The sequence below is a fragment of the Phyllobates terribilis genome, unplaced genomic scaffold (genome assembly GCF_046119375.1).
Source record: "Phyllobates terribilis strain yellow unplaced genomic scaffold, ASM4611937v1 Scaffold_13__5_contigs__length_258822181, whole genome shotgun sequence".
NCBI classification, from domain to species: domain Eukaryota; kingdom Metazoa; phylum Chordata; class Amphibia; order Anura; family Dendrobatidae; genus Phyllobates; species Phyllobates terribilis.
The window spans coordinates 160,389,357-160,415,407 of NW_027362773.1; the positions used below are offsets into that span (position 1 = coordinate 160,389,357).

The 26,051-nt window shown below is 48.8% G+C and overlaps 1 protein-coding gene across 1 annotated transcript in view; it reads left to right on the top strand.

Annotated features, from left to right (window-relative positions):
- The window catches only part of F2 (coagulation factor II, thrombin), a 56,348-nt gene that overhangs the window by 26,532 nt on the left and 3,765 nt on the right, over positions 1-26,051 (top strand). The window contains exons 4-12 of the mRNA XM_073658901.1: positions 1,151-1,204; positions 3,490-3,595; positions 6,445-6,581; positions 19,891-20,193; positions 21,821-21,925; positions 22,325-22,451; positions 22,944-23,111; positions 24,650-24,823; positions 24,916-25,094. Of these exons, the coding sequence (XP_073515002.1) occupies positions 1,151-1,204; positions 3,490-3,595; positions 6,445-6,581; positions 19,891-20,193; positions 21,821-21,925; positions 22,325-22,451; positions 22,944-23,111; positions 24,650-24,823; positions 24,916-25,094 (1,353 nt within the window). The remainder of the gene's footprint in view (positions 1-1,150; positions 1,205-3,489; positions 3,596-6,444; positions 6,582-19,890; positions 20,194-21,820; positions 21,926-22,324; positions 22,452-22,943; positions 23,112-24,649; positions 24,824-24,915; positions 25,095-26,051) is intronic.

Genomic DNA, 26,051 nt, shown 5'->3' on the forward strand with positions numbered 1-26,051 from the left:
TAGCAGCGTTTCCCATTTATTAGGACATGTATTCAGAGTATTTGAAGCAGATTTTTTTTTTATGCAAAATTCCCTAAAAAAAGGCACTTACAGTTTTTGACGTTCTTTTTTGTCCTCTGTTTTTGTGACTTCATTGTTAACTTTGGTTCCGATTCCACAAACAATCTGCATAGCAGAGTAGCCACCGAAAAAAAGGCTCCATGTGAACAGCAATGGTGTTTTCCAACTGAAGACAATGGGGGATTAATCCTGAGTGTAATTCATATGGATTCTGAAGCAGAAAATGCTAGTTTTTTTAAAAAAATTCAAGCGAACATACCCTTAGGCTATGTTCACAGGTTGTGTTTTTGCAGCGTTTTTTTGCTGCTTTTTTTTATGCAAAGTCTATGAGATTTCAGAAATGTCATGCACACACATTGTTTTTTTTTTGTCCTGACTGTTTTGTCAAACTTTTTGCAAAATTCAGCATGTCACTTCTATCAGCTTTTTGGCAGCATTTTTCACCCATTAAAAGCAATGAATAAGTGCAAAAACGCTGCAAAAAAAAGCAGCAAAAGCTCATCAAAACCTGCTTTTTTGAGCTTGTTTTTTTAATGTGAAAGAGAGCAGGTTTTGCCTGCAGGAAAAAAAAACGCAGCAAAAAAACACAACATGTTTCTGATTTAGAAAAAAAAAAACGCAACGTGTGAACATAGCCTTAGGGTTTGTTCACACAGGGTTTTTTTCCATCCAGGTATCCCAGATACAAAATCGTTGAGTGTTACAGTATTAAAGCCGTGGATCTAATGTCATAAAATCTAGCAGCACACGCTGCAGTGGAAATTGACCGGCGCTGCAGATTCGATGTCCGCAGTATAATGGACGCTGCTGGTGGAAGATTGTGGATTTCCTCCACAGATTTCTGTAAAATCCGCTTCGTATCCGACCCAGCGAGTCACTTTCCTCTGTGGATCTTCGCCGCAGTTTTAACTCTTTGCAGTGCAGAGGTTGAACTTTGTGGTGAATCCTGCAGCAGATTCCAAGTGATCTTCTTTGCACATAAGTTTTTCTGCTTTGTAGGATCCCCCGCAGGATCCTGGTGATCGTCGTTACTTTCTATAAATGTTGCCTGTGGGCTTTAAATAAATGATCTCTTCCTGCTCGTTTACAGCTTGTCATCCTGAAAATAAGCCACGGAGAGAAACCCTGGACCAGTGTATGTCAGGTGAGGAGCCGTCTGTCTGTCCATGTTCTCACGGTGACTCGGGCACTCGGGCATGGCGGGCACATATAACATATTTCTATAGTGTCTATATATGAGGACATATTACATATGGCGGATCTGCCTGCAGCATCACCGTCCCTCACTGGTCTCTGCTAGGCACAAGGTGTCTCCGGGGGTCTCTGCTGCTGCGCAGCGGCATGGGGTGGGTGGCAGCTAACTCTGTGGCCCCCTACCCACAGCATCAGCCGTTAGCACCCCCCGATGTCCAGCTACTGCTGCTACATTTTACACCTGACCTTGCTCTATTCAGAACAGCACTCATGTGGGAAGGAGTCTCTCTCTCCACTTGCATCTCTTAGCAGACTGTCTCTTCTCTGCAGGCCGTCTCCCCTTTACAGGCCATCTTTCCTCTGCAGGCCATTTCTCCACTGCAGACGATCTTTTCTCTGCAGGCCGTCTCTCCTTTACAGACTGTCTTTCCTCTGCTGGCTATTTCTCTTCTGCAGACTGTCTCTTCTCTGCAGGCCGTCTCTCCTTTACAGGCCGTCTTTCCTCTGCAGGTCATTTCTCCTCTGCAGACTGTCTCTTCTCTGCAGGCTGTCTCTCCTTTACAGGCCGTCTTTACTCTGGAGGCCATTTCTCTTCTACAGACTGTCTCTTCTCTGCAGGCTGTCTCTTCTTTACAGGCCATCTTTCCTCTGCAGACCATTTCTCCTCTGCAGACTGTCTCTTCTCCGCAGGCCGTCTCTCTTTTACAGGCCGTCTTTCCTCTGCAGGCCATTTCTCCTCTACAGACTGTCTCTTCTGCGCAGGCTGTCTCTCCTTTACAGTCTGTCTTTACTCTGCAGGCTCTTTCTCCTCTGCAGACTGTCTCTTCTCTGCAGGCCGTCACTCCTTTACAGGCCGTCTTTCCTCTGCAGGCCATTTCTCCACTGCAGACTGCCTCTTCTCTGCAAGCCGTCTCTCCTTTACAGGCCGTCTTTCCTCTGCAGGCTATTTCTCCTCTGCAGACTGTCTCTTCTCTGCAGGCCGTCTCTCCTTTACAGGCTGTCGTTCCTCTGCAGGCTATCTCTCCTCTGCAGACTGTCTCTTCTCTGCAGGCCGTCTCCCCTTTACAGGCCGTCTTTCCTCTGCAGGCTCTTTCTCCTCTGCAGACTGTCTCTTTTGCGCAGGCCATCTCTCCTTTACAGGCCGACTTTACTCTGCAGGTCATTTCTCCTCTGCAGACTGCCTCTTCTCTGCAGGCCGTCTCTCCTTTACAGGCCGTCTTTAATCTGCAGGCCATGTCTCCTCTGCAGACTGTCTCTTCTCTTCAGGCCGTCTCTCTTTTACAGGCCGTCTTTCCTCTGCAGGCCATTTTTCCTCTGCAGACTTTCTCTTCTGCGCAGACCGTCTCTCCTTTACAGGCCGTGATTCCTCTGCAGGTCATGTCTCCTCTGCAGACTGTCTCTTCTGCGCAGGCCGTCTCTCCTTTACAGGCCGTCTTTCCTCTGCAGGTCATTTCTTCTCTGCAGACTGTCTCTTCTGCGCAGGCCTTCTCTCCTTTACAGGCCGTCTTTCCTCTGCAGGCCATTTCTCCTCTACAGACTGTCTCTTCTGCTCAGGCCTTCTCTCCTTTACAGGCTGTCTTTCCTCTGCAGGCCATTTGTCCTCTGCAGACTGTCTCTTCTGTGCAGGCCGTCTCTCCTTTACAGGCCGTCTTTCCTCTGCAGGTCATTTCTCCTCTGCAGACTTTCTCTTCTGTGCAGGCCGTCTCTCCTTTACAGGCCGTCTTTCCTCTGCAGGTCATTTCTCCTCTGCAGACTGTCTCTTCTGCGCAGGCCGTCTCTCCTTTACAGGCCGTCTTTCCTCTGCAGGTCACTTCTCCTCTGCAGACTGTCTCTTCTCCGCAGGCGGTCTCTCCTTTACAGGCCGTCTTTACTCTGCAGGTCATTTCTCCTCTGCAGACTGTCTCTTCTCTGCAGGCCGTCTCTCCTTTACAGGCTGTCTTTCCTCTGCAGGTCACTTCTCCTCTGCAGACTGTCTCTTCTCCGCAGGCCTTCTCTCCTTTACAGGCCGTCTTTCCTCTGCAGGTCATTTCTTCCCTGCAGACTGTCTCTTCTGCGCAGGCCGTCTCTCCTTTACAGGCCGTCTTTTCTCTGCAGGTCATTTCTTCCCTGCAGACTGTCTCTTCTGCGCAGGCCTCACTGCACGTGGTTATAACTCGGTACTAGTGATAATAATGGTAGACATCCGTACTCCAGTGATCGCTCGCTGAGTGACCTCCCTCTGTTCCTGATTGACAGGTGACTGTGCGGACGGACTGGGTCAGAACTACTTAGGAACCATCAGCGTCACCAGGTCGGGGCGAGAATGTCAGTACTGGGCCAGTAACTTCCCTCATAAGACTAAGTAAGTATTGGGTTCACATTACTTGTACATTGCCTCATCTCAAAATGCATAAATACCATCAACAAAAAAAAGCTACCGTTTTGTGCACACAGCTCCTACGCTGAGCTATGTCTCTCTATAGATGCAGACTGCAGACAAACCAATCTGATCCAGCAATTACACTGTGTTCCAAATTATTATGCAAATAATATTTTCTCAGATTTTCCCAAATTACCTATATGAATTGCAGTCATTGTAATTTTCCAGTCAAATAACTATTAGAGTACAATTGAAAGGATATTTTTTAAAAAATAAAAAACTCAAACTGCACTCAAAATGCATGTTCCAAATTATTATGCACAGCAGAGTTTTCAACCTTTTCATTTTAATAAAGAACAAAAAAATGGTCATTTGTGAAATTATAAGCATTAGCAGGTTATTACACACTGAAATCAAACAGTTTTCAACTCAAAACTTTATTCTAGGTGATGTTACATTTGCACATAGGACCGCTTGTTCGAAAGGAGCTTCTGAACTCTCTCGTCCATTGAATTTGTCAGGTTTTGGATGGTTTCTGCTTCAATTGTTTTGCATGAGGACAGAATACCCTCCCACAGCTGTTGCTTAGATGTGAACTGCCTCCCGCCATCATAGACACTCCTTTTGATGATGCTCCAGAGGTTCTCAATGGGGTTGAGGTCAGGGGAGCATGGGGGTCACACCATAGGTTTGTCCCCTTTTATGCCCACAGCAGCCAGAGATGCAGATGTGTTATGTGCAGCATGAGATGGGGCATTATCATGCATGAAATGATCTCGATGGTCTAGATCAGAGGTCCCCAACCGCCGGTCCACGGACCAGGACCGGGCCGTTGGGGTTTTTCAGCCGGTCCGCAGCGCCGCTGACAGTTGTAGAGGATCAGCAGGGAGAAAGCCAGCATGTGATCAGTAGCCTATAAGAAAAGAGGAGGAGGGACTGGCAGTGAATAGATAATTAGCCATGCGGCCCTACTCGCAGAATGTGCTCAGGCAGGAGCAGGGACAGGCAGGTCATGTGTGTCCAGCGCTCCTTCCCCTCCTGCTAGCTGCGAGTTGGAGGGGGAGGGGCTCTGGATGCTAATGGGCAGCTAGATATGACGTCAGGTGTCCCACCCTTATGACTCCTGTAGCTGTGTTCTGGTGTCGTGCGGCCCAGCAGCAGATTTTCTGGTTAAAGTGAAAAAAGCAAATAACAGTGAAAATTCATAGCAGCAGTGGCTGTGTCCAGTAGCAGCAGTAGTGGTCATCATCATCAGATGGGACCTAGATGGGACCGTCTTGTTGCAGGAAAACAAGCCCAGTGCTCCCACTGATCCAGGGAAACAAGCCTGGTGCTCCCACTCATTCTGAACCTATGGTAAGTTGAATCACATTCTCATTATAAATGTCATAATTATATAAGTATGCACTAAGCTCCACCCCTCCATAACCCCACCCACATATGACCAAAGCCCCGCCCCCACCCCCACCGGGCCATTGAAAACTGGTCTTGCTTAAAGCCGGTCCCTGGTGCAAAAAAGTTTGCCGACCACTGGTCTAGATGGATGGAGTGGAGGATGGCTGGTTGATGGACACCCCATGCAAACACGGCTACGGCGCTAACAAGGAGGAGGTGGAGTAATGTTTTGGGCTGGAATCATGGGGAGAGAGATTGTCGGCCCTTTTAGGATCCCTGAAGGGGTAAAGATGAACTCCATAATGTATGTGGAGTTTCTCAAACAGCACTTCCTGCCATGGTTCAAGAAGAAGAACCGTGCATTCCGCAGCAAGATCATTTTCATGAATGATAATGCCCCGTCTCATGCTGCACATAACACATCTGCATCTCTGGCTGATATGGGCATAAAAGGGGACAAACTTATGGTGTGGCCCCCATGCTCCCCTGACCTCAACCCCATTCAGAACCTCTGGAGCATCATCAAAAGGAGTGTCTATGATGGCGGGAGGCAGTTCACATCTAAGCAACAGCTCTGGGAGGGTATTCTGTCCTCATTTGAAGCAAAAACCATCCAAAACCTGACAAATTCAATGGAAGAGAGAGTTCAGAAGCTCCTTTCGAACAAGGGGTCCTATGTGCAAATGTAACATCACCTAGAATAAAGTTTTGAGTTGAAAACTGTTTGATTTCAGTGTGTAATAACCTGCTAATGCTTATAATTTCAAAAATGACCATTTTTTTGTTCTTTATTAAAATGAAAAGGTTGAAAACTCTGCTGTGCATAATAATTTGGAACATGCATTTTGAGTGCAGTTTGAGTTTTTTATCTTTTTAAAAATATCCTGTTATCATAGGCAGTTTATACAAAAACCTTTCAATTGTACTCGAATAGTTATTTGACTGGAAAATTACAATGACTGCAATTCATATAGGTAATTTGGGAAAATCTGAGAAAATATTATTTGCATAATAATTTGGAACACAGTGTACATCACTTACATGTGCAGAAGAAGGACCATAAACATGCATAGATTTGCATGGGAGCTGTATACACACAACGGTTGATTTGTTGTTTTTTAATGAAAACTGTTTGCATAGTTGCTTATTAATTTATTTTAGTTACATTGGAGCTATGAAAATAGGGGGGTTGCAAAAGTGTCCTGGCCGGGGGTCTCCTGACGTGAACTGAGCAGCCTCATAGGCATGAATGAAGTTGTTAAGTTGGGATCAGGAGACCCCCAGCCAGTCCGTGCATCACGGCGAAACGCGGTTGTGTGACATCAACCTTGTGGTCAGTTCAGGGGTCCGGGAGGGTCGGCCAAAACCTCTTATGTTTATACTGAGAGAACGATCCTAAATACGAGTTGTCAGATTGTCTCCTCTCTGTTGACCAGGATAAACCCGATCACCCACCCGCACTACAACCTGACAGAGAACTACTGCCGAAACCCGGATGACAGCGCCCTGGGGCCCTGGTGCTACACCAAGGACCCTGAAAAACCCCGAGAGGAATGTTCAGTGCCTCTATGTGGTGAGTGGGCCGTGATTTCCACAAGGTTCGTCCACACGAGCCGCAGACACAGCAGCGACTATTCCAGAATTCTCTGCACATGAGAGGAAATCTGCAGAGTAAAGTGCGTGTCACCGAGGATTTTGCTGCTGATTTTACCTTTACAATGTGGAAGTCGGCTCCATTTCTTCCCCGTAACCGTACGTCCTGAAAAGTCATCCTTTAATACAGCCTTTAGTGATCACCAAGGTGTGGACCACCAGTCACCCCCAATCTCCGATGACTGGAGGGGGCTCATAGACCATCTGCCGTATAACAAGACCCCGGTATTATAAATGGCGTGTGCTAGGTGAAGGCTGGGGGCAGACTGAGCTCTGGGGTCCAAGAGCTTCAAGTCACAGCGATGGTGGTCAGCAATCTTATTGTAGACTCTTACGTCAGAGTCTGCGGCTCGAATCGTGTTAGAACTACAACTCCCATTATCAGGAGATGCGGTTCCCCTACTCTGAGCTGCAGAAACAGCGCTGAGAAGAGGAGGCCTCCAATAGTAATCACTTCTCTCCGGCCACGATCTAGGTCTGGTGAATTCAGCGGGGTCTCTGTGTATCCCAAGGGGTCTCTGTGTATCCCCCGGGTCTCTGTGTATCCTGCGGGGTCTCTGTATCCTGCGGGGTCTCTGTGTATCCCGTGATGTATTTGTGTATCCCATGAGGTCTCTGTGTATCCCATGGGGTCTCTGTGTATCCCGCGGGGTCTCTGTGTATCCAGTGGGGTCTCGTCTCTGTGTATCCTGCGGGGTCTCTGTGTATCCCGTGGGGTCTCTGTTTATTCTGCGGGGTTTCTTCTCTGTGTATCCTGTGTGGTCTCTGTGTATACTGCGGGGTCTCTGTGTATCCCGTGGGGTCTCTGTGTATCCTGCGGGGTCTCTGTGTATCCCACAGGGTCTCTGTGTTTCCCATCGGGTCTCTGTGTATCCTGCAGTGTCTCTGTGTATCCCGCAGGGTCTCTGTGTATCCTACGGGGTCTTGTCTCTGTGTATCCCGCAGGGTCTCTGTGTATCCTGCGGGGTCTCTGTGTATCCCGCAGGGTCTCTGTGTATCCTGCAGGCTCTCTGTGTATCCTGCAGGGTCTCTGTGTATCCCGCAGGGTCTCTGTGTATCCTGCAGGGTCTCTGTGTATCCCATGGAGTTTCTGTGTATCCCACAGGGTCTCTGTGTATCCCACAGGGTCTCTGTGTATCCTGCGGGGTCTCTGTGTATCCTGCGGGATCTCTGTGTATCCTGCAGGGTCTCTGTGTATGCTGCGGTGTCTCCGTTTATCCTGCGAGGTCTCTGTGTATCCCACGGGGTCTCTTTGTATCCTGCGGGATCTCTGTGTATCCCTTGGGGTCTCTGTGTATCCTGTGGTGTCTCTGTGTATCCCGCAGGGTCTCTTCGTATCCCGTGGGGTTTCTGTGTATCCTGCGGGGTCTCGTTTCTGTGTATCCTGTGGAGTCTCTATGTATCTCTTGGAATCTCTGTGTATCCCTTGGGGTCTCTGTGTATCCTGTGGGGTCTCTGTGTATCCCATGGAGTTTCTGTGTATCCCACAGGGTCTCTGTGTATCCCACAGGGTCTCTGTGTATCCTGCGGGGTCTCTGTGTATCCTGCGGGATCTCTGTGTATCCTGCAGGGTCTCTGTGTATGCTGCGGTGTCTCTGTTTATCCTGCGGGGTCTCTGTGTATCCCACGGGGTCTCTTTGTATCCTGCAGGATCTCTGTGTATCCCTTGGGGTCTCTGTGTATCCTGTGGTGTCTCTGTGTATCCCGCAGGGTCTCTTCGTATCCCGTGGGGTCTCTGTGTATCCTGCGGGGTCTCGTTTCTGTGTATCCTGTGGAGTCTCTATGTATCTCTTGGAATCTCTGTGTATCCCTTGGGGTCTCTGTGTATCCTGTGGGGTCTCTGTGTATCCCGTGGGATCTCTGTGTATCCCGTGGGGTTTCTGTGTATCCCGTGGGGTCTCTGTGTATCCCGCGGGGTCTCTGTGTATCCCGCAGGGTCTCTGTGTTTCCCACGGGGTCTCTGTGTATCCTGCAGGGTCTTTGTGGATCCTGCGGGGTCTCTGTGTATCCTGCGGGGTCTCTGTGGATTCCGCAGGGTCTCTGTGTATCCTGCGGGGTCTCTGTGTATCCCACGAGGTCTCTGTGTATCCTGGGGAGTTTCTGTGTATCCCGTGGGGTCTCTGTGTATCCTGCAGGATCTCTGTGTATCTCGTGGGGTCTCTGTGTATCCTGCGGTGTCTCTGTGTATCCCACAGGGTGTCTGTGTATCCTGAGAGATCTCTGTGTATCCTGCGGTATCTGTGTGTATCCCGTGGGATTTCTGTGTATCCTGCGGGGTCTCGTCTCTTTGTATCCTGCGCGGTCTCTGTGTATCCCGTGGGATCTCTGTGTATCCCGTTGGGTCTCTGTGTATCCCTCGGGGTCTCTGTGTATCCTGCTGGATCTCTGTGTATCCTGCAGTGTCTCTGTGTATCCCACGGGGTCTCTGTGTTTCCCGTGGGGTCTCTGTGTATCCCGTGGGATCTGTGTATCCTGTGGGGTCTCTGTGTATCCTGCGGGATCTCTGTGTATCCTGCAGTGTCTCTGTGTATCCCACGGGGTCTCTGTGTTTCCCGTGGGATCTCTGTGTATTCTGCGGGTCTCTGTGTATCCTGCGGGGTCTCATCTCTTTGTATCCTGCAGTGTCTCTGTGTATCCCACGGGGTCTCTGTGTTTCCCGTGGTGTCTCTGTGTATCCCGTGGGATCTCTGTGTATCCTGCGGGGTCTCTGTGTATCTCGTGGGGTCTATGTGTATCCTGCGGGGTCTCTATGTATCCCGTGGGGACTCTGTGTATCCCGTGGGATCTCTGTGTATCCTGCGGAGTCTCTGTGTATCCCGTGGGGTCTCTGTGTATCCAGCGGGGTCTCTGTGTATCCCGCAGGATCTCTGTGTATCCCGTTGGGTCTCTATGTATCCTGCGGTGTCTCTGTGTATCCCACAGGGTCTCTGTGTATCCTGTGGGATCTCTGTGTATCCTGCGGGGTCTCTGTGTATCCTGCAGGGTCTCGTCTCTTTGTATCCTGCGGGGTCTCTGTGTATCCCCGTGGGATCTCTGTGTATCCCATTGGGTCTCTGTGTATCCCGCGGAGTCTCTGTGTATCCTGCGGGATCTCTGTGTATCCTGCAGTGTCTCTGTGTATCCCACGGGGTCTCTGTGTTTCCCGTGGGGTCTCTGTGTATCCCGTGGGATTTCTGTGTATCCTGTGGGGTCTCTGTGTATCCTGTGGGGTCTCTGTGTATCCCGCGGGGTCTCTGTGTATCATGCAGTATCTCTGTGTATCATGCAGTATCTCTGTGTATCCCACGGGGTCTCTGTGTTTCCCGTTGGATCTCTGTGTATTCTGCGGGGTCTCTGTGTATCCCGCGGGGTCTCTGTGTATCCTGCAGTATCTCTGTGTATCCCACGGGGTCTCTGTGTTTCCCGTTGGATCTCTGTGTATTCTGCGTGGTCTCTGTGTATCCTGCGGGGTCTCGTCTCTTTGTATCCTGCAGTGTCTCTGTGTATCCCACGGGGTCTCTGTGTTTCCCGTGGGGTCTTTCTGTGTATCCCGTGGGATCTCTGTGTATCCTGAGGGGTCTCTGTGTATCTCGTGGGGTCTCTGTGTATCCTGCGGGGTCTCTTTGTATCCCGTGGGGACTCTCTGTATCCCATGGGATCTCTGTGTATCCTGCGGAGTCTCTGTGTATCCCGTTGGGTCTATGTGTATCCAGCGGGGCCTCTGTGTATCCCGCAGGGTCTCTGTTTTTCCCACGGGGTCTCTGTGTATCCTGCGGGGTCTCTGTGTATCCCACAGGGTCTCTGTGTATCCTGAGGGGTCTCTGTGTATCCCACGGGGTCTCTGTGTATCCTGTGGAGTTTCTGTGTATTTCGTGGGGTCTCTGTGTATCCTGCGGGATCTCTGTGTATCCGTGGGGTCTATGTGTATCCTGCGGGGTCTCTATGTATCCCATGGGGACTCTGTGTATCCCGTGGGATCTCTGTGTATCCTGCGGAGTCTCTGTGTATCCCGCGGGGTCTCTGTGTATCCAGCGGGGTCTCTGTGTATCCCGCAGGATCTCTGTGTATCCTGCGGGGTCTCTGTGTATCCTGCAGGGTCTCGTCTTTTTGTATCCTGCAGGATCTCTGTGTATCCCGTGGGATCTCTTTGTATCCCATTGGGTCTCTGTGTATCCCGCGGGGTCTCTGTATATCGTGCGGGATCTCTGTGTATCCTGCAGTGTCTCTGTGTATCCCACGGGGTCTCTGTGTTTCCCGTGGGGTCTCTGTGTATCCCGTGGAATCTCTGTGTATCCTGCGGGGTCTCTGTGTATCCTGTGGGGTCTCTGTGTATCCCGCGGGGTCTCTGTGTATCATGCGGGATCTCTGTGTATCCTGCAGTATCTCTGTGTATCCCACGGGGTCTCTGTGTTTCCCGTGGGGTCTCTGTGTATCCCGTGGGATCTCTGTGTATCCTGTGGGGTCTCTGTGTATCCTGTGGGGTCTCTGTGTATCCTGTGGGGTCTCTGTGTATCCCGCGGGGTCTCTGTGTATCATGCGGGATCTCTGTGTATCCTGCAGTATCTCTGTGTATCCCACGGGGTCTCTGTGTTTCCCGTGGGATCTCTGTGTATCCTGCAGTATCTCTGTGTATCCCACGGGGTCTCTGTGTTTCCCGTGGGGTCTCTGTGTATCCCGTGGGATCTCTGTGTATCCTGCGGGGTCTCTGTGTATCCTGTGGGGTCTCTGTGTATCCCGCGGGGTCTCTGTGTATCATGCGGGATCTCTGTGTATCCTGCAGTATCTCTGTTTATCCCACGGGGTCTCTGTGTTTCCCGTGGGGTCTCTGTGTATCCCGTGGGATCTCTGTGTATCCTGCGGGGTCTCTTTGTATCTCGTGGGGTCTCTGTGTATCCTGCGGAGTCTCTGTGTATCCCATTGGGTCTATGGGTATCCAGCAGGGTCTCTGTGTATCCCGCAGGGTCTCTGTTTTTCCCACGGGGTCTCTGTGTATCCTGCGGGGTCTCTGTGGATTCCGCAGCGTCTCTGTGTATCCTGCGGGGTCTCTGTGTATCCCGCGGGGTCTCTGTGTATCCTGTGGAGTTTCTGTGTATTCCGTGGGGTCTCTGTGTATCCTGCGGGATCTCTGTGCATCCCGTGGGGTCTCTGTGTATCCTGCGGTGTCTCTGTATATCCCACAGGGTCTCTGTGTATCCTGAGGCGTCTCTGTGTATCCCACGGGGTCTCTGTGTATCCTGTGGGATCTCTGTTTATCCTGCGGGGTCTCTGTGTATCCTGCAGGGTCTCGTCTCTTTGTATCCTGCGGGGTCTCTGTGTATCCTGTGGGATCTCTGTGTATCCTGTTGGGTCTCTGTGTATCCCGCGGGGTCTCTGTGTATCCCGCAGGGTCTCTGTTTTTCCCACGGGGTCTCTGTGTATCCTGCGGGGTCTCTGTGGATTCCGCAGGGTCTCTGTGTATCCTGCGGGGTCTCTGTGTATCCCGCGGGGTCTCTGTGTATCCTGTGGAGTTTCTGTGTATTCCGTGGGGTCTCTGTGTATCCTGCGGGATCTCTGTGCATCCCGTGGGGTCTCTGTGTATCCTGCGGTGTCTCTGTATATCCCACAGGGTCTCTGTGTATCCTGAGGCGTCTCTGTGTATCCCACGGGGTCTCTGTGTATCCTGTGGGATCTCTGTGTATCCTGCGGGGTCTCTGTGTATCCTGCAGGGTCTCGTCTCTTTGTATCCTGCGGGGTCTCTGTGTATCCCATGGGATCTCTGTGTATCCCGTTGGGTCTCTGTGTATCCCGCGGGGTCTCTGTGTATCCTGCGGGATCTCTGTGTATCCTGCAGTGTCTCTGTGTATCCCACGGAGTCTCTGTGTTTCCCGTGGGGTCTCTGTGTATCCCGGGGTCTCTGTGTATCCCGCAGGGTCTCTGTGTATCCTGTGGAGTTTCTGTGTATCCCACGGGGTCTTTGTGGAGCTGAGGCGCCCCCAGGGCCGTGGGGTACTTGGCAGCCGGGCCTATGGATGCCGGTATAGGGAATATCACGGTGACTGGCTCGGTCTGTGACCCAGGGCGGTCAGTAAAAAGGGAAATTTTTAGGGGATTTGGAAAGTTTGTGACGCCACCTGTGGATTGCGGCTAAAGGGTGCCGCTGCTGCTCCACAGGTAGAGCTGGCTCCAGGGCAGTGTAGGACGTGTAGGTTGCGCTGGGCGTTGTAGTGCTGTGTATCCCGTAGGATCTCTGTGTATCCTGCGGGGTCTCTGTGTATCCCGTGGGATCTCTGTGTATCATGCGGGGTCTCTGTGTATCCTGAGGGGTCTCCTCTCTTTGTTTCCTGCGGGGTCTCTGTGTATCCTGCGGGATCTCTGTGTATCCTGCAGTGTCTCTGTGTATCCCACGGGGTCTCTGTGTTTCCCACGGGGTCTCTGTGTATCTTGCGGTGTCTGTGTGTATCCTGCGGGGTCTCTGTATATCCTGTGGGGTCTCTGTGTATCCCACAGGGTCTCTGTGTTTCCCACGGGGTCTCTGTGTATCCTGCGGGGTCTTTGTGGATCCCGTGTGGTCTCTGTGTATCCCACAGGGTCTCTTTGTATCCTGCGGCATCTCTGTGTATCCCGCGGGGTCTCTGTGTATCCTCCGGAGTCTCTATGTATCCCATGGGGTCTCTGTGTATTCCGCGGGGTCTCTGTGTATCCCATGGAGTCTCTGTGTATCCTACGGTGTCTCTGTGTATCCTGCGGGGTCTCTGTGTATCCCGTGGGGTCTCTGTGCATCCTGCGGTGTCTCTTTGTATCCCGCAGGGTCTCTGTGTATCCTGCAGGGTCTTATCTCTGTGTATCCTGCGGGATCTCTGTGTATTCCGTGGAATCTCTGTGAATCCTATGGTGTCTCTGTGTATCCTACGGGGTCTCGTCTCTGTGTATCCTGCGGGGTCTCTGTGTATCCAGCGGGGTCTCTGTGTTTCCCACGGGGTCTCTGTGTATCCTGCAATGTCTCTGTGTATCCCATGAGGTCTCTGTGTTTCCCACGGGGTCTATGTGTATCTTGCAGTGTCTGTGTGTATCCTGTGGGGTCTCTGTTCATCCTGCGGGGTCTCTTTGTATCCCGCGGGGTCTCTGTGTATCCTGCGGGATCTCTGTGTATCCCGTGTGGTCTCTGTTTATCCCGTGGGGTCTTTGTGTATCCTGTGGGGTCTCTGTGTTTCCCACGGGGTCTCTGTGTATCCAGCGGAGTCTCTGTGTTTCCCATGGGGTCTCTGTGTATCCTGCAGTGTCTCTGTGTATCCCCCAGGGTTTTTGTGTTTCTCACGGGGTCTCTGTGTATCTTGTGGTGTCTGTGTATCCTGCGGGGTCTCTATGTATCCCGCAAGGTCTCTGTGTTTCCCACGGGGTCTCTGTGTTTCCTGCGGTGTCTGTGTGTATCCTGCAGGGTCTCTGTGTTTCCCACGGGTTCTCTGTGTATCCCGCAGGGTCTCTATTTATCCCACAGGGTCTCTATGTATACCACGGGGTCTCTGTGTATCCTGCGGTATCTCTGTGTATCCCATTGGGTCTCTGTGTATCCCGCGGGGTCTTTGTGTATCCTGCGGTGTCTCTGTGTATCCCGCAGGGTCTCTATGTATCCTGTGAGGTCTCGTCTCTGTGCATCCTGCAGGGTCTCTGTGTATTCTGCCGGATCTCTGTGTATCCTGTGGAGTCTCTGTGTATCCTATAGTGTCTCTGTGTATCCTGCGGGGTCTCGTCTCTGTGTATCCTGTGGGATCTCTGTGTATCCCTTGGGATCTCTGTATATTCCGCGGGATCTCTGTGTATCCCATGGAGTCTCTGTGTATCCTACGGTGTTTCTGTGTATCCTGCGGGGTCTCTGTGTATCCTGCGGGGTCTTGTCTCTGTGTATCCTGCGAGGTCTCTGTGTATCCCACGGGGTCTCTGTGTATCCTGCGGGATCTCTGTGTATGCTGCGGGGTCTCGTCTCTGTGTATCCTGCGGGGTCTCTGTGTATCCAGTGGGGTCTCTGTGTTTCCCACGGGGTCTCTGTGTATCCTGCAATGTCTCTGTGTATCCCACGGGGTCTCTGTGTTTCCTACGGGGTCTCTGTGTCTCTTGAGGTGTCTGTGTGTATCCTGTGGGGTGTCTCTGTGTATCCTGTGGGATCTCTGTGTATCCCTTGGGATCTCTGTATATCCCGCGGGATCTCTGTGTATCCCATGGAGTCTCTGTGTATCCTACGGTGTTTCTGTGTATCCTGCGGGGTCTCTGTGTATCCTGCGGGGTCTTGTCTCTGTGTATCCTGCGAGGTCTCTGTGTATCCCACGGGGTCTCTGTGTATCCTGCGGGATCTCTGTGTATGCTACGGGGTCTCGTCTCTGTGTATCCTGCGGGGTCTCTGTGTATCCAGCGAGGTCTCTGTGTCTCTTGAGGTGTCTGTGTGTATCCTGTGGGGTGTCTCTGTGTATCCTGTGGGGTCTCTGTGTATCCTGCGGTATCTGTGTATCTTGTGGGGTCTCTGTGTATCCTGTGGGGTCTCTTTGTATCCTGCAGGGTCTCTATGTATCCTGTGAGGTCTCGTCTCTGTGCATCCTGCAGGGTCTCTGTGCATCCTGCAGGGTCTCTGTGTATTCTGCCGGATCTCTGTGTATCCTGTGGAGTCTCTGTGTATCCTATAGTGTCTCTGTGTATCCTGCGGGGTCTCGTCTCTGTGTATCCTGTGGGATCTCTGTGTATCCCTTGGGATCTCTGTATATTCCGCGGGATCTCTGTGTATCCCATGGAGTCTCTGTGTATCCTACGGTGTTTCTGTGTATCCTGCGGGGTCTCTGTGTATCCTGCGGGGTCTTGTCTCTGTGTATCCTGCGAGGTCTCTGTGTATCCCACGGGGTCTCTGTGTATCCTGCGGGATCTCTGTGTATCCTGCGGGGTCTCGTCTCTGTGTATCCTGCGGGGTCTCTGTGTATCCAGTGGGGTCTCTGTGTTTCCCACGGGGTCTCTGTGTATCCTGCAATGTCTCTGTGTATCCCACGGGGTCTCTGTGTTTCCTACGGGGTCTCTGTGTCTCTTGAGGTGTCTGTGTGTATCCTGTGGGGTGTCTCTGTGTATCCTGTGGGATCTCTGTGTATCCCTTGGGATCTCTGTATATCCCGCGGGATCTCTGTGTATCCCATGGAGTCTCTGTGTATCCTACGGTGTTTCTGTGTATCCTGCGGGGTCTCTGTGTATCCTGCGGGGTCTTGTCTCTGTGTATCCTGCGAGGTCTCTGTGTATCCCACGGGGTCTCTGTGTATCCTGCGGGATCTCTGTGTATGCTACGGGGTCTCGTCTCTGTGTATCCTGCGGGGTCTCTGTGTATCCAGCGGGGTCTCTGTGTCTCTTGAGGTGTCTGTGTGTATCCTGTGGGGTGTCTCTGTGTATCCTGTGGGGTCTCTGTGTATCCTGCGGTATCTGTGTATCTTGTGGGGTCTCTGTGTATCCTGTGGGGTCTCTTTGTATCCTGCGGGGTCTCTGTGTATCCTGCGGGATCTCTGTGTATCCCGTGGGGTCTCTGTTTATCCCGCGGGATCTCTGTGTATCCTGCGGTATCTGTGTATCTTGTGGGGTCTCTGTGTATCCTGTGGGGTCTCTTTGTATCCTGCGGGGTCTCTGTGTATCCTGCAGTGTCTCTGTGTATCCCACGGGGTCTCTGTGTTTCCCACGGGATCTCTGTCTATCTTGTGGTGTCTGTGTATCCTGCGGTGTCTGTGTGTATCCTGCAGGGTCTCTGTTTTTTCCACTGGGTCTCTGTGTATCCTGCAGGGTCTCTGTGTATCCCGCAGGGTCTCTCTGTATCCCGCGGGTCTCTTTGTATCCTGCGGGGTCACTGTGTATCCCGCAGGGTCTCTGTGTTTCCCACGGGGTCTCTTTGTATCCTGCGGGGTCTTTATGGATCCCGCGGGTCTCTGTGTATGCTACGGGGTCTCGTCTCTGTGTATCCTGCGGGTCTCTGTGTATCCCGCGGGGTCTCTGTGTATCCCGTGGAGTTTCTGTGAATCCTACGAGGTCTCTGTGTATCCTGTGGGGTCTCTGTGTATCCTGCGGTATCTGTGTATCTTGTGGGGTCTCTGTGTATCCTGCTGGGTTTCTGTGTGTCTTGTAGGGTCTCTGTGTATCCTGCGGGGTGTCTTTGTATCCTGCGGGATCTCTGCGTATCCCGCAGGATCTCTGTGTATCCTGTGGGGTCTCTGTGTATCCTGTGGGGTCTCTTTGTATCCTACGGGGTCTCGTCTGTGTATCCTGCAGGGTCTCTGTGTATCCTACGGGGTCCTTGTGTATCTTACGGGGTCTCTGTGTATCCCACGGGGTTTCTGTGTATCCTTCGGTTTCTCTGTGTATCCTGTGGGGTCTCTGTGTATCCTGCAGGATCTCGTCTTTGTGTATCCTGCGGGGTCTCTGTGTATCCCACGGGGTCTCTGTGTATCCTGCGGGATCTCTGTGTATCCTGCGGGGTCCCGTCTCTGTGTATCCTGCAGGGTCTCTGTGTATCCTGCGGGATCTCTGTATATCCCCTGGGGTCTCTGTGTATCCCGCAGGGTCTCTGTGTATCCTGCGGGATCTCTGTGTATCCCGCAGGGTCTCTGTGTATCCTGTGGGGTCTCTGTGTATCCTGTGGGGTCTCTTTGTATCCTGCGGGGTCTCGTCTCTGTGTATCCTGCGGGGTCTCTGTGTATCCTACGGGATCTTTGTGTATCTTACGGGGTCTCTGTGTATCCCACGGGGTCTCTATGTATCCTGCGGTTTCTCTGTGTATCTTGCAGTGTCTCTGTGTTTCCCGCAGGGTCTCTGTGTATCCTGCAGGGTCTCTGTGTATCCTGCGGGATCTCTGTGTATCCCGTGGGGTCTCTGTGTTTCTCACGGGGTCTCTGTGTATCCAGTGGGGTCTCTGTGTATCCTGCAGTGTCTCTGTGTATCCCACGGGGTCTCTGTGTTTCCCACGGGGTCTATGCGTATCCCGCGGGTCTCTGTATATCCTGCGGTGTCTGTGTAGCTTGTGGGGTCTCTGTGTATCATGCGGGATCTCTGTGTATCCTGTGTATCCTTCGGGGTCTCTGTGTATCCCGTGGGGTCTCTCTTTTTCCCTTGGGGTCTCTGTTTATCCTGCGGGGTCTCTGTGTATCCTGCGGGGTCTCTGTGTATCCTGCGGGGTCTCTGTGTATCCTGATGTGTCTGTGTGTATCCCACGGGGTCTCTGTGTATCCTGCGGGGTCTCTGTGTATCCTGCGGGGTCTCTGTGTATCCCTTGGGATCTCTGTATATCCCTTGGGGTCTCTGTTTATCCCATGGGGTCTCTGTTTATCCTGTGGGGTCTCTGTGTATCCAGCGGGGTCTCTGTGTATCCCACAGGGTCTCTGTGTATCCCACGGGGTCTCTGTGTATCCCTTGGGGTCTCTGAGTATCCCTCAGGTTCTCTGTGTATCCAGCGGGGTCTCTGTGTATCCCACGGGGTCTCTTTGTATCCTGCGGGGTCTCATCTCTGTGTATCCTGCAGTGTCTCTGTGTATCCCACAGGATCTCTGTGTTTCCCACAGGGTCTATGTTTATCCCACGGGTATCTGTGTATCCTGCGGTCTCTTTGTATCTTGTGGGGGCTCTGTGTATCCTGCGGGGTCTTTGTGTATCTTGTGGGTCTCTGTGTATCCTGAGGGGTCTCTGTGTATCCTGTGGGGTCTCTGTTTATCCCGTGGGGTCTCTGTTTATTCTGTGGGGTCTCTGTGTATCCTGCGGGGTCTCTGTGTATCTTGTGGAATCTCTGTGTATCCTGTGGGGTCTCTGTGTATCCTGTGTATCCTGCGGGGTCTCTGTGTATCCCGTGGGTCTCTGTTTATCCCGTGGGGTCTCTGTTTATCCTGCTGGGTCTCTGTGCATCCAGCAGGGTCTCTGTGTATCCCATAGGGTCTCTGTATCCTGCGAGGTCTCTGTGTATCCCACGGGGTCTCTGTGTATCCTGCGGTGTCTGTGTATCTCGTGGGGTCTCTGTGTATCCTGCTGGGTCTCTGTGTATCTTGTGGGGTCTCTGTGTATCCTGTGGGGTCTCTGTGTATCCTGCGGGGTCTCTGTGTATCTTGTGGGGTCTATGTGTATCCTGTGGGGTCTCCGTGTATCCTGTGTATCCTGCGGGGTCTGTGTGTATCTCGTGGGGTCTCTGTTTATCCCGTGGGGTCTCTGTTCATCCTGCGGGGTCTCTGTTTATCCCGTGGGGTCTCTGTGTATCCTGCGGTATCTGTGTGTATCCCACGGGGTCTCTGTGTATCCTGCTGGGTCTCTGTGTATCTTGTGGTGTCTCTGTTTATCCTGCGGGGTCTCTGTGTATCCCGCGGGGTCTCTGTTTATCCTGTGGGGTCTCTGTTTATCCTGTGGGGTCTCTGTGTATCCCACAGGGTCTCTGTGTATCCTGCGGTGTCTGTGTATCTCGTGGGGTCTCTGTGTATCCTGCTGGGTCTCTGTGTATCTTGTGGGGTCTCTGTGTATCCTGTGGGGTCTCTGTGTATCCTGCGGGGTCTCTGTGTATCTTGTGGGGTCTATATGTATCCTGTGGGGTCTCTGTGTATCCTGTGTATCCTGCGGGGTCTGTGTGTATCTCGTGGGGTCTCTGTTTATCCCGTGGGGTCTCTGTTCATCCTGCGGGGTCTCTGTTTATCCCGTGGGGTCTCTGTGTATCCTGTGGGGTCTCTGTGTATCCTGCGGTATCTGTGTGTATCCCACGGGGTCTCTGTGAATCCTGCTGGGTCTCTGTGTATCTTGTGGTGTCTCTGTTTATCCTGCGGGGTCTCTGTGTATCCCGCGGGGTCTCTGTTTATCATGTGGGGTCTCTGTTTATCCTGTGGGGTCTCTGTGTATCCCACAGGGTCTCTGTGTATCCTGCGGCGTCTCTGTATCCTGCAAGGTCTCTGTGTATCCCGCGGGGTCTCTGTGTACCTCGTGGGGTGTCCTTTTTTTTTGCATTGGTAATGACCAAACTCGATATGAATGATTAAAATGAAGCCTCTTGGCAAAGAGGTTCTGCAGCAGCTGTGGAATAATTTGTTTAACTATGAAGAGAAATGGAGGGAGGCGTTAGTGCAGACCACGATGGAGCCGGCACTGGGCCCTTGAGGTTCCCCCCAGCTTCGGACATGGAACATTTTCTTTGACCAATGACCTCCAATTTTTGGCTTTGTGATATCGTACTACAACCTCCAGCATGCACGGACAGTGGCAGGTTGGGGGTCGTTTACTCCTAGTTTTTGTCCCTATAGGCAAAAATGGCTTCACAGTGGAGACAATTGTGAAAGTGTCCAAAACTAATCCGAAAGAGGAGACCCCCTGCGTGCCGAACCGCGGCTTGGAGTACGAGGGCACCTTGGCGTTCACCCTGTCAGGACTTCCGTGCCTCCCCTGGGACTCGCCATCGGTGGAGATACACAGCCGCAAAGAGTTCAGGAAAGACGTCGTCCTGAAAGAGAATTACTGCCGAAATCCGGACGATGACGACGAGGGCGTGTGGTGCTACGTGTCTCACACCAACAAGACCTTCGAGTATTGCACCCTCAATTATTGTGGTAAGTGACCTCCTGCTATGTCCTCCCTGCTACCACCATCGCCCAGTCCACTATATCATGCATAGTCCCCACTGCCCCTTCTCTAATTGGAGCCCTAGGCAGCTGCCCACTCCACCAACCCATTGTCCCAGCAGGACCTCGCATTTCTTCGGGTTCACGGTCCGCTGTCTAAAGTGATGTAGGGGGTCTCAGTATCGGGGGTTGGGGGTCTCCAGATCCTCTGCTCCTGTTCACACAAATATGCATGATCTCAAGTCCATCTATATACCCTGCAGAGACCTCAGTAAGACAGCAATGTGCAGTGAGCGTCCCCTAGTGGTGACAGAAGGCAGCCATTGTTTTAAAATTCGAGGGGATGTTTATGTAGATTTGTGGCTTTGTGTCCGAAAAACAATCATTTGATTGACGGGGAAACATGCGCAAATGGCTGGGACCAAAGAGATCGAGCAAAATCCAGTAATAAGGCAAATAAGTTTTTTATTAAAAAAAAAAAGTTACAAATAATTCAAATAATAAGATAACATAAAAGAACTAAAAATATACAATATAAAAAATTGTAACAACAATTAAAAACTAATAAAAATATATCTAAATATATATACATATGTATATATATATATATATATATATATATATATATATGATTAAAAACTATAAACAAAAATACAATTTAAAATTTATAATAAATAATAATAAGAAGAAATTAAGTAAAAAATGTACAATGGAGAAAAATATATATTAAAAACTATGATAAATGCTATATTTAAAAAATGCTCACAAATGCTTTGTGTCAGAAAAACAATCACATGATCGATGAGGCCACGTGCCCAAATGGCTAGGACTAAAGAGATTGAGCAAAACCCAGTAATAAACCAAATAAGTATTTATTTAAAAAAATATTCAAATAATAAGATAACAAAAAATAACTAAAATAATACAATATAAAAAATGTAACAATAATTAAAAAGATAATAATAATATATATATAGATATACAGTATATATACAGTATATACGATTACAAAATATTAAAAAAGATAATATAAAAATGATAACAAATAATAATAAATTATATAAAACATGTACAATAGAAAAAAAAATATATTAAAAAACATAATTAATACTAAAATTAAAAAAATGCTGGCAAATCCTAAATTGTAGCAATTATAAAAAAAAATTTGCATAATTGTGAAAAAAAACATCTTTTACTTTTTTTAATTTTATTAGTAAAATGTATTTAAATGTTGGAAAAAAAAATTGTATTGTTGCTTTTTTTTTTTTTACATGAGGCCATAATTGCAAATAGAAAAAACAGCAATATGATTAACACGGTGAAATATTGTGTGTATTTGTGACCAAAAATAAAAATAAAAAAATTGAGTTTAATAATCTAGAGAATATGTAAAAATAAATTGAACCCGTTTTCCGGCCCATGCAAAAAAAAAAAGAAAAGAAATTGGAACAATTGTCGTGGCCCAGAATGGGGAAGGGGAGGGGGAAGGGTTCATATTATTTTGGGTTTATTGGGTTTGTTCTCACTTTTTTGCCTCTTTTACATGTGACTCGTGGATCCGTCTCCGCCACTTCGGACTTTGCCTGTGTCGCTGGCTGACCCCTGTCGCTGGCAGACAGCCCCCTAGATGAAGAACCCATTACTGTCCAGGCGGGCCGGACAGACTCAACACAACATCAGACGTTTTTTAATGAAAAGACCTTTGGCCAAGGAGAAGCCAGTGAGTAGAGAGTGGAGTGTTGCCGACCACAAGGGGGCGACACTGCTGGGCCTCCACCATTCCATTAGGACACCACCACAGGGGCTCCCACCTGTCCGGAGAAGTTCGGTCCCATAGTCCTCACTTTCGATAAATTCTTTGGTGTCCAATAAAAAAAGCTTCGCGATGATCTCAGGCTTGTAGAATTGTCTTATTACTCTCTGTAAATAAGTACACCCTGACAGTCCACTTCACTCAGAGCGTAATGACCTGAGGGAGAACCTGACTGAGCATTCCCCAGACCCCGCGGAAAGCAGCGCAGCCTGTGTCGCGCATCCTGCAGGGATGCGGCTTTTTGGAGGGGGACGGCTTGGGAGCGGAATTTTCACTAATCATCACCGCATTCCATTTCATCTGCAGTTTGTGGATCGAGGCCGCTCTTTGAACAGAAGAAAATCGCTGATAAGAGCGAAGCGGAGCTGCTGGAGTCTTACATCCAGGGCCGGATCGTAAAGGGAGAGGAGGCCGAGCAAGGCAGCTCCCCCTGGTAACTCTGCGGAGGCTGCACCGCGCTCCTCTACATCCCAGCTTCACACTTATTTTACACTGAAACTCCTCCATAGTCAGCATGTTTTTTTTCAGGGGAAACCATCAACAAGTAGGTAACAATCTGTTAATGTTCCCCCTGTCCCCTCCTGTCTAACTGCTTAGATGCTGCAGTTGCTATTGACTGTGGCATCTAAGGGGTTAAACTGCAGAGACTGGTGTTCTCACTGTATGGCACATCAACTCCACAAAAGAAGTCAACAGAGACCACCAGAACGATAGTGGGGGGATGTAGCAGGTAAACAAAATGGTTATCCTGCTTGTTGACAGTTGTCAAGGCAACACACTGTTGATTGTTTCCAGATAGTTTGAAAACAAGTTACAAGAACATGAAAAGAATTGTAGATGGAGCTCCAGTGTTGTTTCACCTTGCTGATGGTTTCCCTTATACCAGATGAACCTTCTACGACAATCTTCATCTTTCTGCTCTCAGGCAGGTGATGCTGTTCAAGAAGAGCCCCCAGGAGCTCCTGTGCGGGGCCAGTCTGATCAGTGACCGCTGGGTGCTGACCGCCGCTCATTGCATCTTCTACCCTCCATGGGATAAAAACTTCACCTCTGACGACCTCCTGGTCCGGATCGGAAAGCATTACCGAGCCAAGTGAGATGCTCTATGTGAACACAATGTGACAAAACACATAACGGAGATCTAAAACCAGAGAGTATTATTTAGCAGTCATATTTAATGGGAACTATATGGCGGCATTTTTAGAAAAAGTATTATTTGAGTATTATATGATGGTATATATATGGCAATATTATATTGGTACTATATGATGGGATATATATGGCTGTATTATATTAGTACTATATGATGGGATATATATGGCAGTATTATATTGGTACTATATTATGGGATATATATGGCAGTATTATATTATTACTATATAATGGGATGTATATGGCAGTATTATATTGGTACTATATAATGGGATGTATATGGCAGTATTATATTGGTACTATATGATGGGATGTATATGACAGTATTATATTGGTACTATATGATGGGGTATATAGGCAGTATTATATTAGTACTGTATGTTGGGATGTAAATGGCAGAATTATATTGGTACTATATGATGGGATGTATATGGCAGTGTTATATCGGTACTATATGATGGGATGTATATGGCAGCATTATATTAGTACTATATGAGATGTATATGGCAGTATTATATTGGTACTATATGATGGGATGTATATGGTAGTATTATATTATTACTATATAATGTTATGCATATGGCAGTATTATATTGGTACTATATGATTGGATGTACAGTATATAGCAGTGTTATATCGGTACTATATGATGGGATGTATATGGCAGTATTATATTAGTACTATATGATGGGATGTATATGGTAGTATTATATTATTACTATATAATGTTATGCATATGGCAGTGTTATATCGGTACTATATGATGGGATGTATATGGCAGCATTATATTAGTACTATATGATGAGATGTATATGGCAGTATTATATTAGTACTATATGATGGGATGTATATGGCAGTATTATATTGGTATTATATGATGGGATGTATATGGTAGTATTATATTATTACTATATAATGTTATGCATATGGCAGTATTATATTGGTACTATATGATTGGATATATATAGCAGTGTTATATCGGTACTATATGATGGGATGTATATGGTAGTATTATATTATTACTATATAATGTTATGAATATGGCAGTATTATATTGGTACTATATGATTGGATGTATATAGCAGTGTTATATCGGTACTATATGATGGGATGTATATGGTAGTATTATATTCGTACTATATGATGGGATATATATTGCAGTATTATATCGGTACTATATGATGGGATGTATATGGTAGTATTATATTCGTACTATATGATGGGATATATATTGCAGTATTATATCGGTACTATATGATGGGATGTATATGGCAGTATTATATTGGTACTATATGACATCAGAAATTGCTAAAAATGATTTGCAGGAGTACATTGCTTGTTGCCCAAAATTCAGCCCTTGCAGTGCTGCGCACACAATGTTACAGCCCATAGAAATGCACAGAATTGTATAGAACGGTCAAGAAGTATTTTGGAGACGGCCATTATTGTGCCCATCGCTGTTTTCTCTTCTCCATCCAGATACGAGAGAACAACAGAGAAGATTCTGCAACTGGATCGGATCATTGTCCACCCCAAATACAACTGGAAGGAAAATCTCGACCGCGATATCGCGCTCATGCAACTGAAGAAACCTCTGACCTTCACGAATTATATCCATCCAGTATGTCTCCCCACCAAGGAGATTGTACAGAAGTAAGGACCCCCATATCCTACCAGCCAATGGTCTCTAAGCTCCGTATGAGGTCCTAGTATCTGACCAGCTCCACATCAACGCTGTCTTTCAGGTTTCTGCAGTCAGGGTTCAAAGGTCGGGTTTCGGGTTGGGGGAATCTTCAGGAGAACTGGAGCACGGGAGGACCACAGTTACCCACGGCCCTTCAGCAGATAAACCTTCCTGTGGTTGAACAGGGGACATGCAAGGCATCCACCAAGATTAAAGTGACCGATAACATGTTCTGTGCCGGTAAGTAGCTTTATGACAAGACGACTACTTCATACGTGAGAGAGCAAGCAGAGAGATTAGCACAAATGGGGCTGCAGCTTTTTGTCTTCAAAGATGAATTTACAGCTACACTGCTCATTACTTCTGTGTACAGTCCTCCCATGCTTTCTGATTTCTTTTATTTTCTCAAATCATAACACAGCTTCACTGCTCATTACTACTGTATAAAAGTATACTGTATAACTCCATGTTACTGCTCTGTTTTTTTTTTTCGTCCCAGAACTGGATTCACAGCTACACTGCTTATTATTGCTGTATAATGTCCTCCATTCTGCTGCCTTCTCGTTTGTTCTCACCCCATAACTATATTCACAGCTTCACTGCTGTATGATGTCCTCTATACTGCTACTTTTTAATGTTTTATCACACTCTAGTGCTGGATTCACAGCTACGCTGCTCAGTACTGCTGTATAATGTTCGCCATGCTGATACTTTCTAGTGTTTTATCGCAATCCAGTGCTGGATTCACAGCTATGCTGCTCAGTACTACTGTATAATATCCTCCATGCTGCTGCTCTGCTTTCTCACCCCATAACTGGATTCACTGCTACACTGCTCATTACTGCTGTATAATGTGCTCCATACTACTGCCTTCGAGTTTGTTCTCAACCCATAACTGTATTCACTGCTAATTACTGCTGTAGAATGTCCTCCATGCTGCTACTTTCTAGTGTTTATCTCAATCCAGTGCAGGGATTGACAGTTACTCTACTCAGTACTGCTGTATAATGTACTCCATACTGCTGCCTTCTAGTGTCTCAATCCATGCCCATAACTGTATTTACTGCTACACTGCTGTATAATGTCCTCTATACTGCTTTCTAGTGTTTCATCTCACTCCAGTGCTGGATTCACAGCTACACTGCTGATTATTGTTGTATTTCGTGCTCCATACTGCTGTTTTCTAGTTTGTTTTCA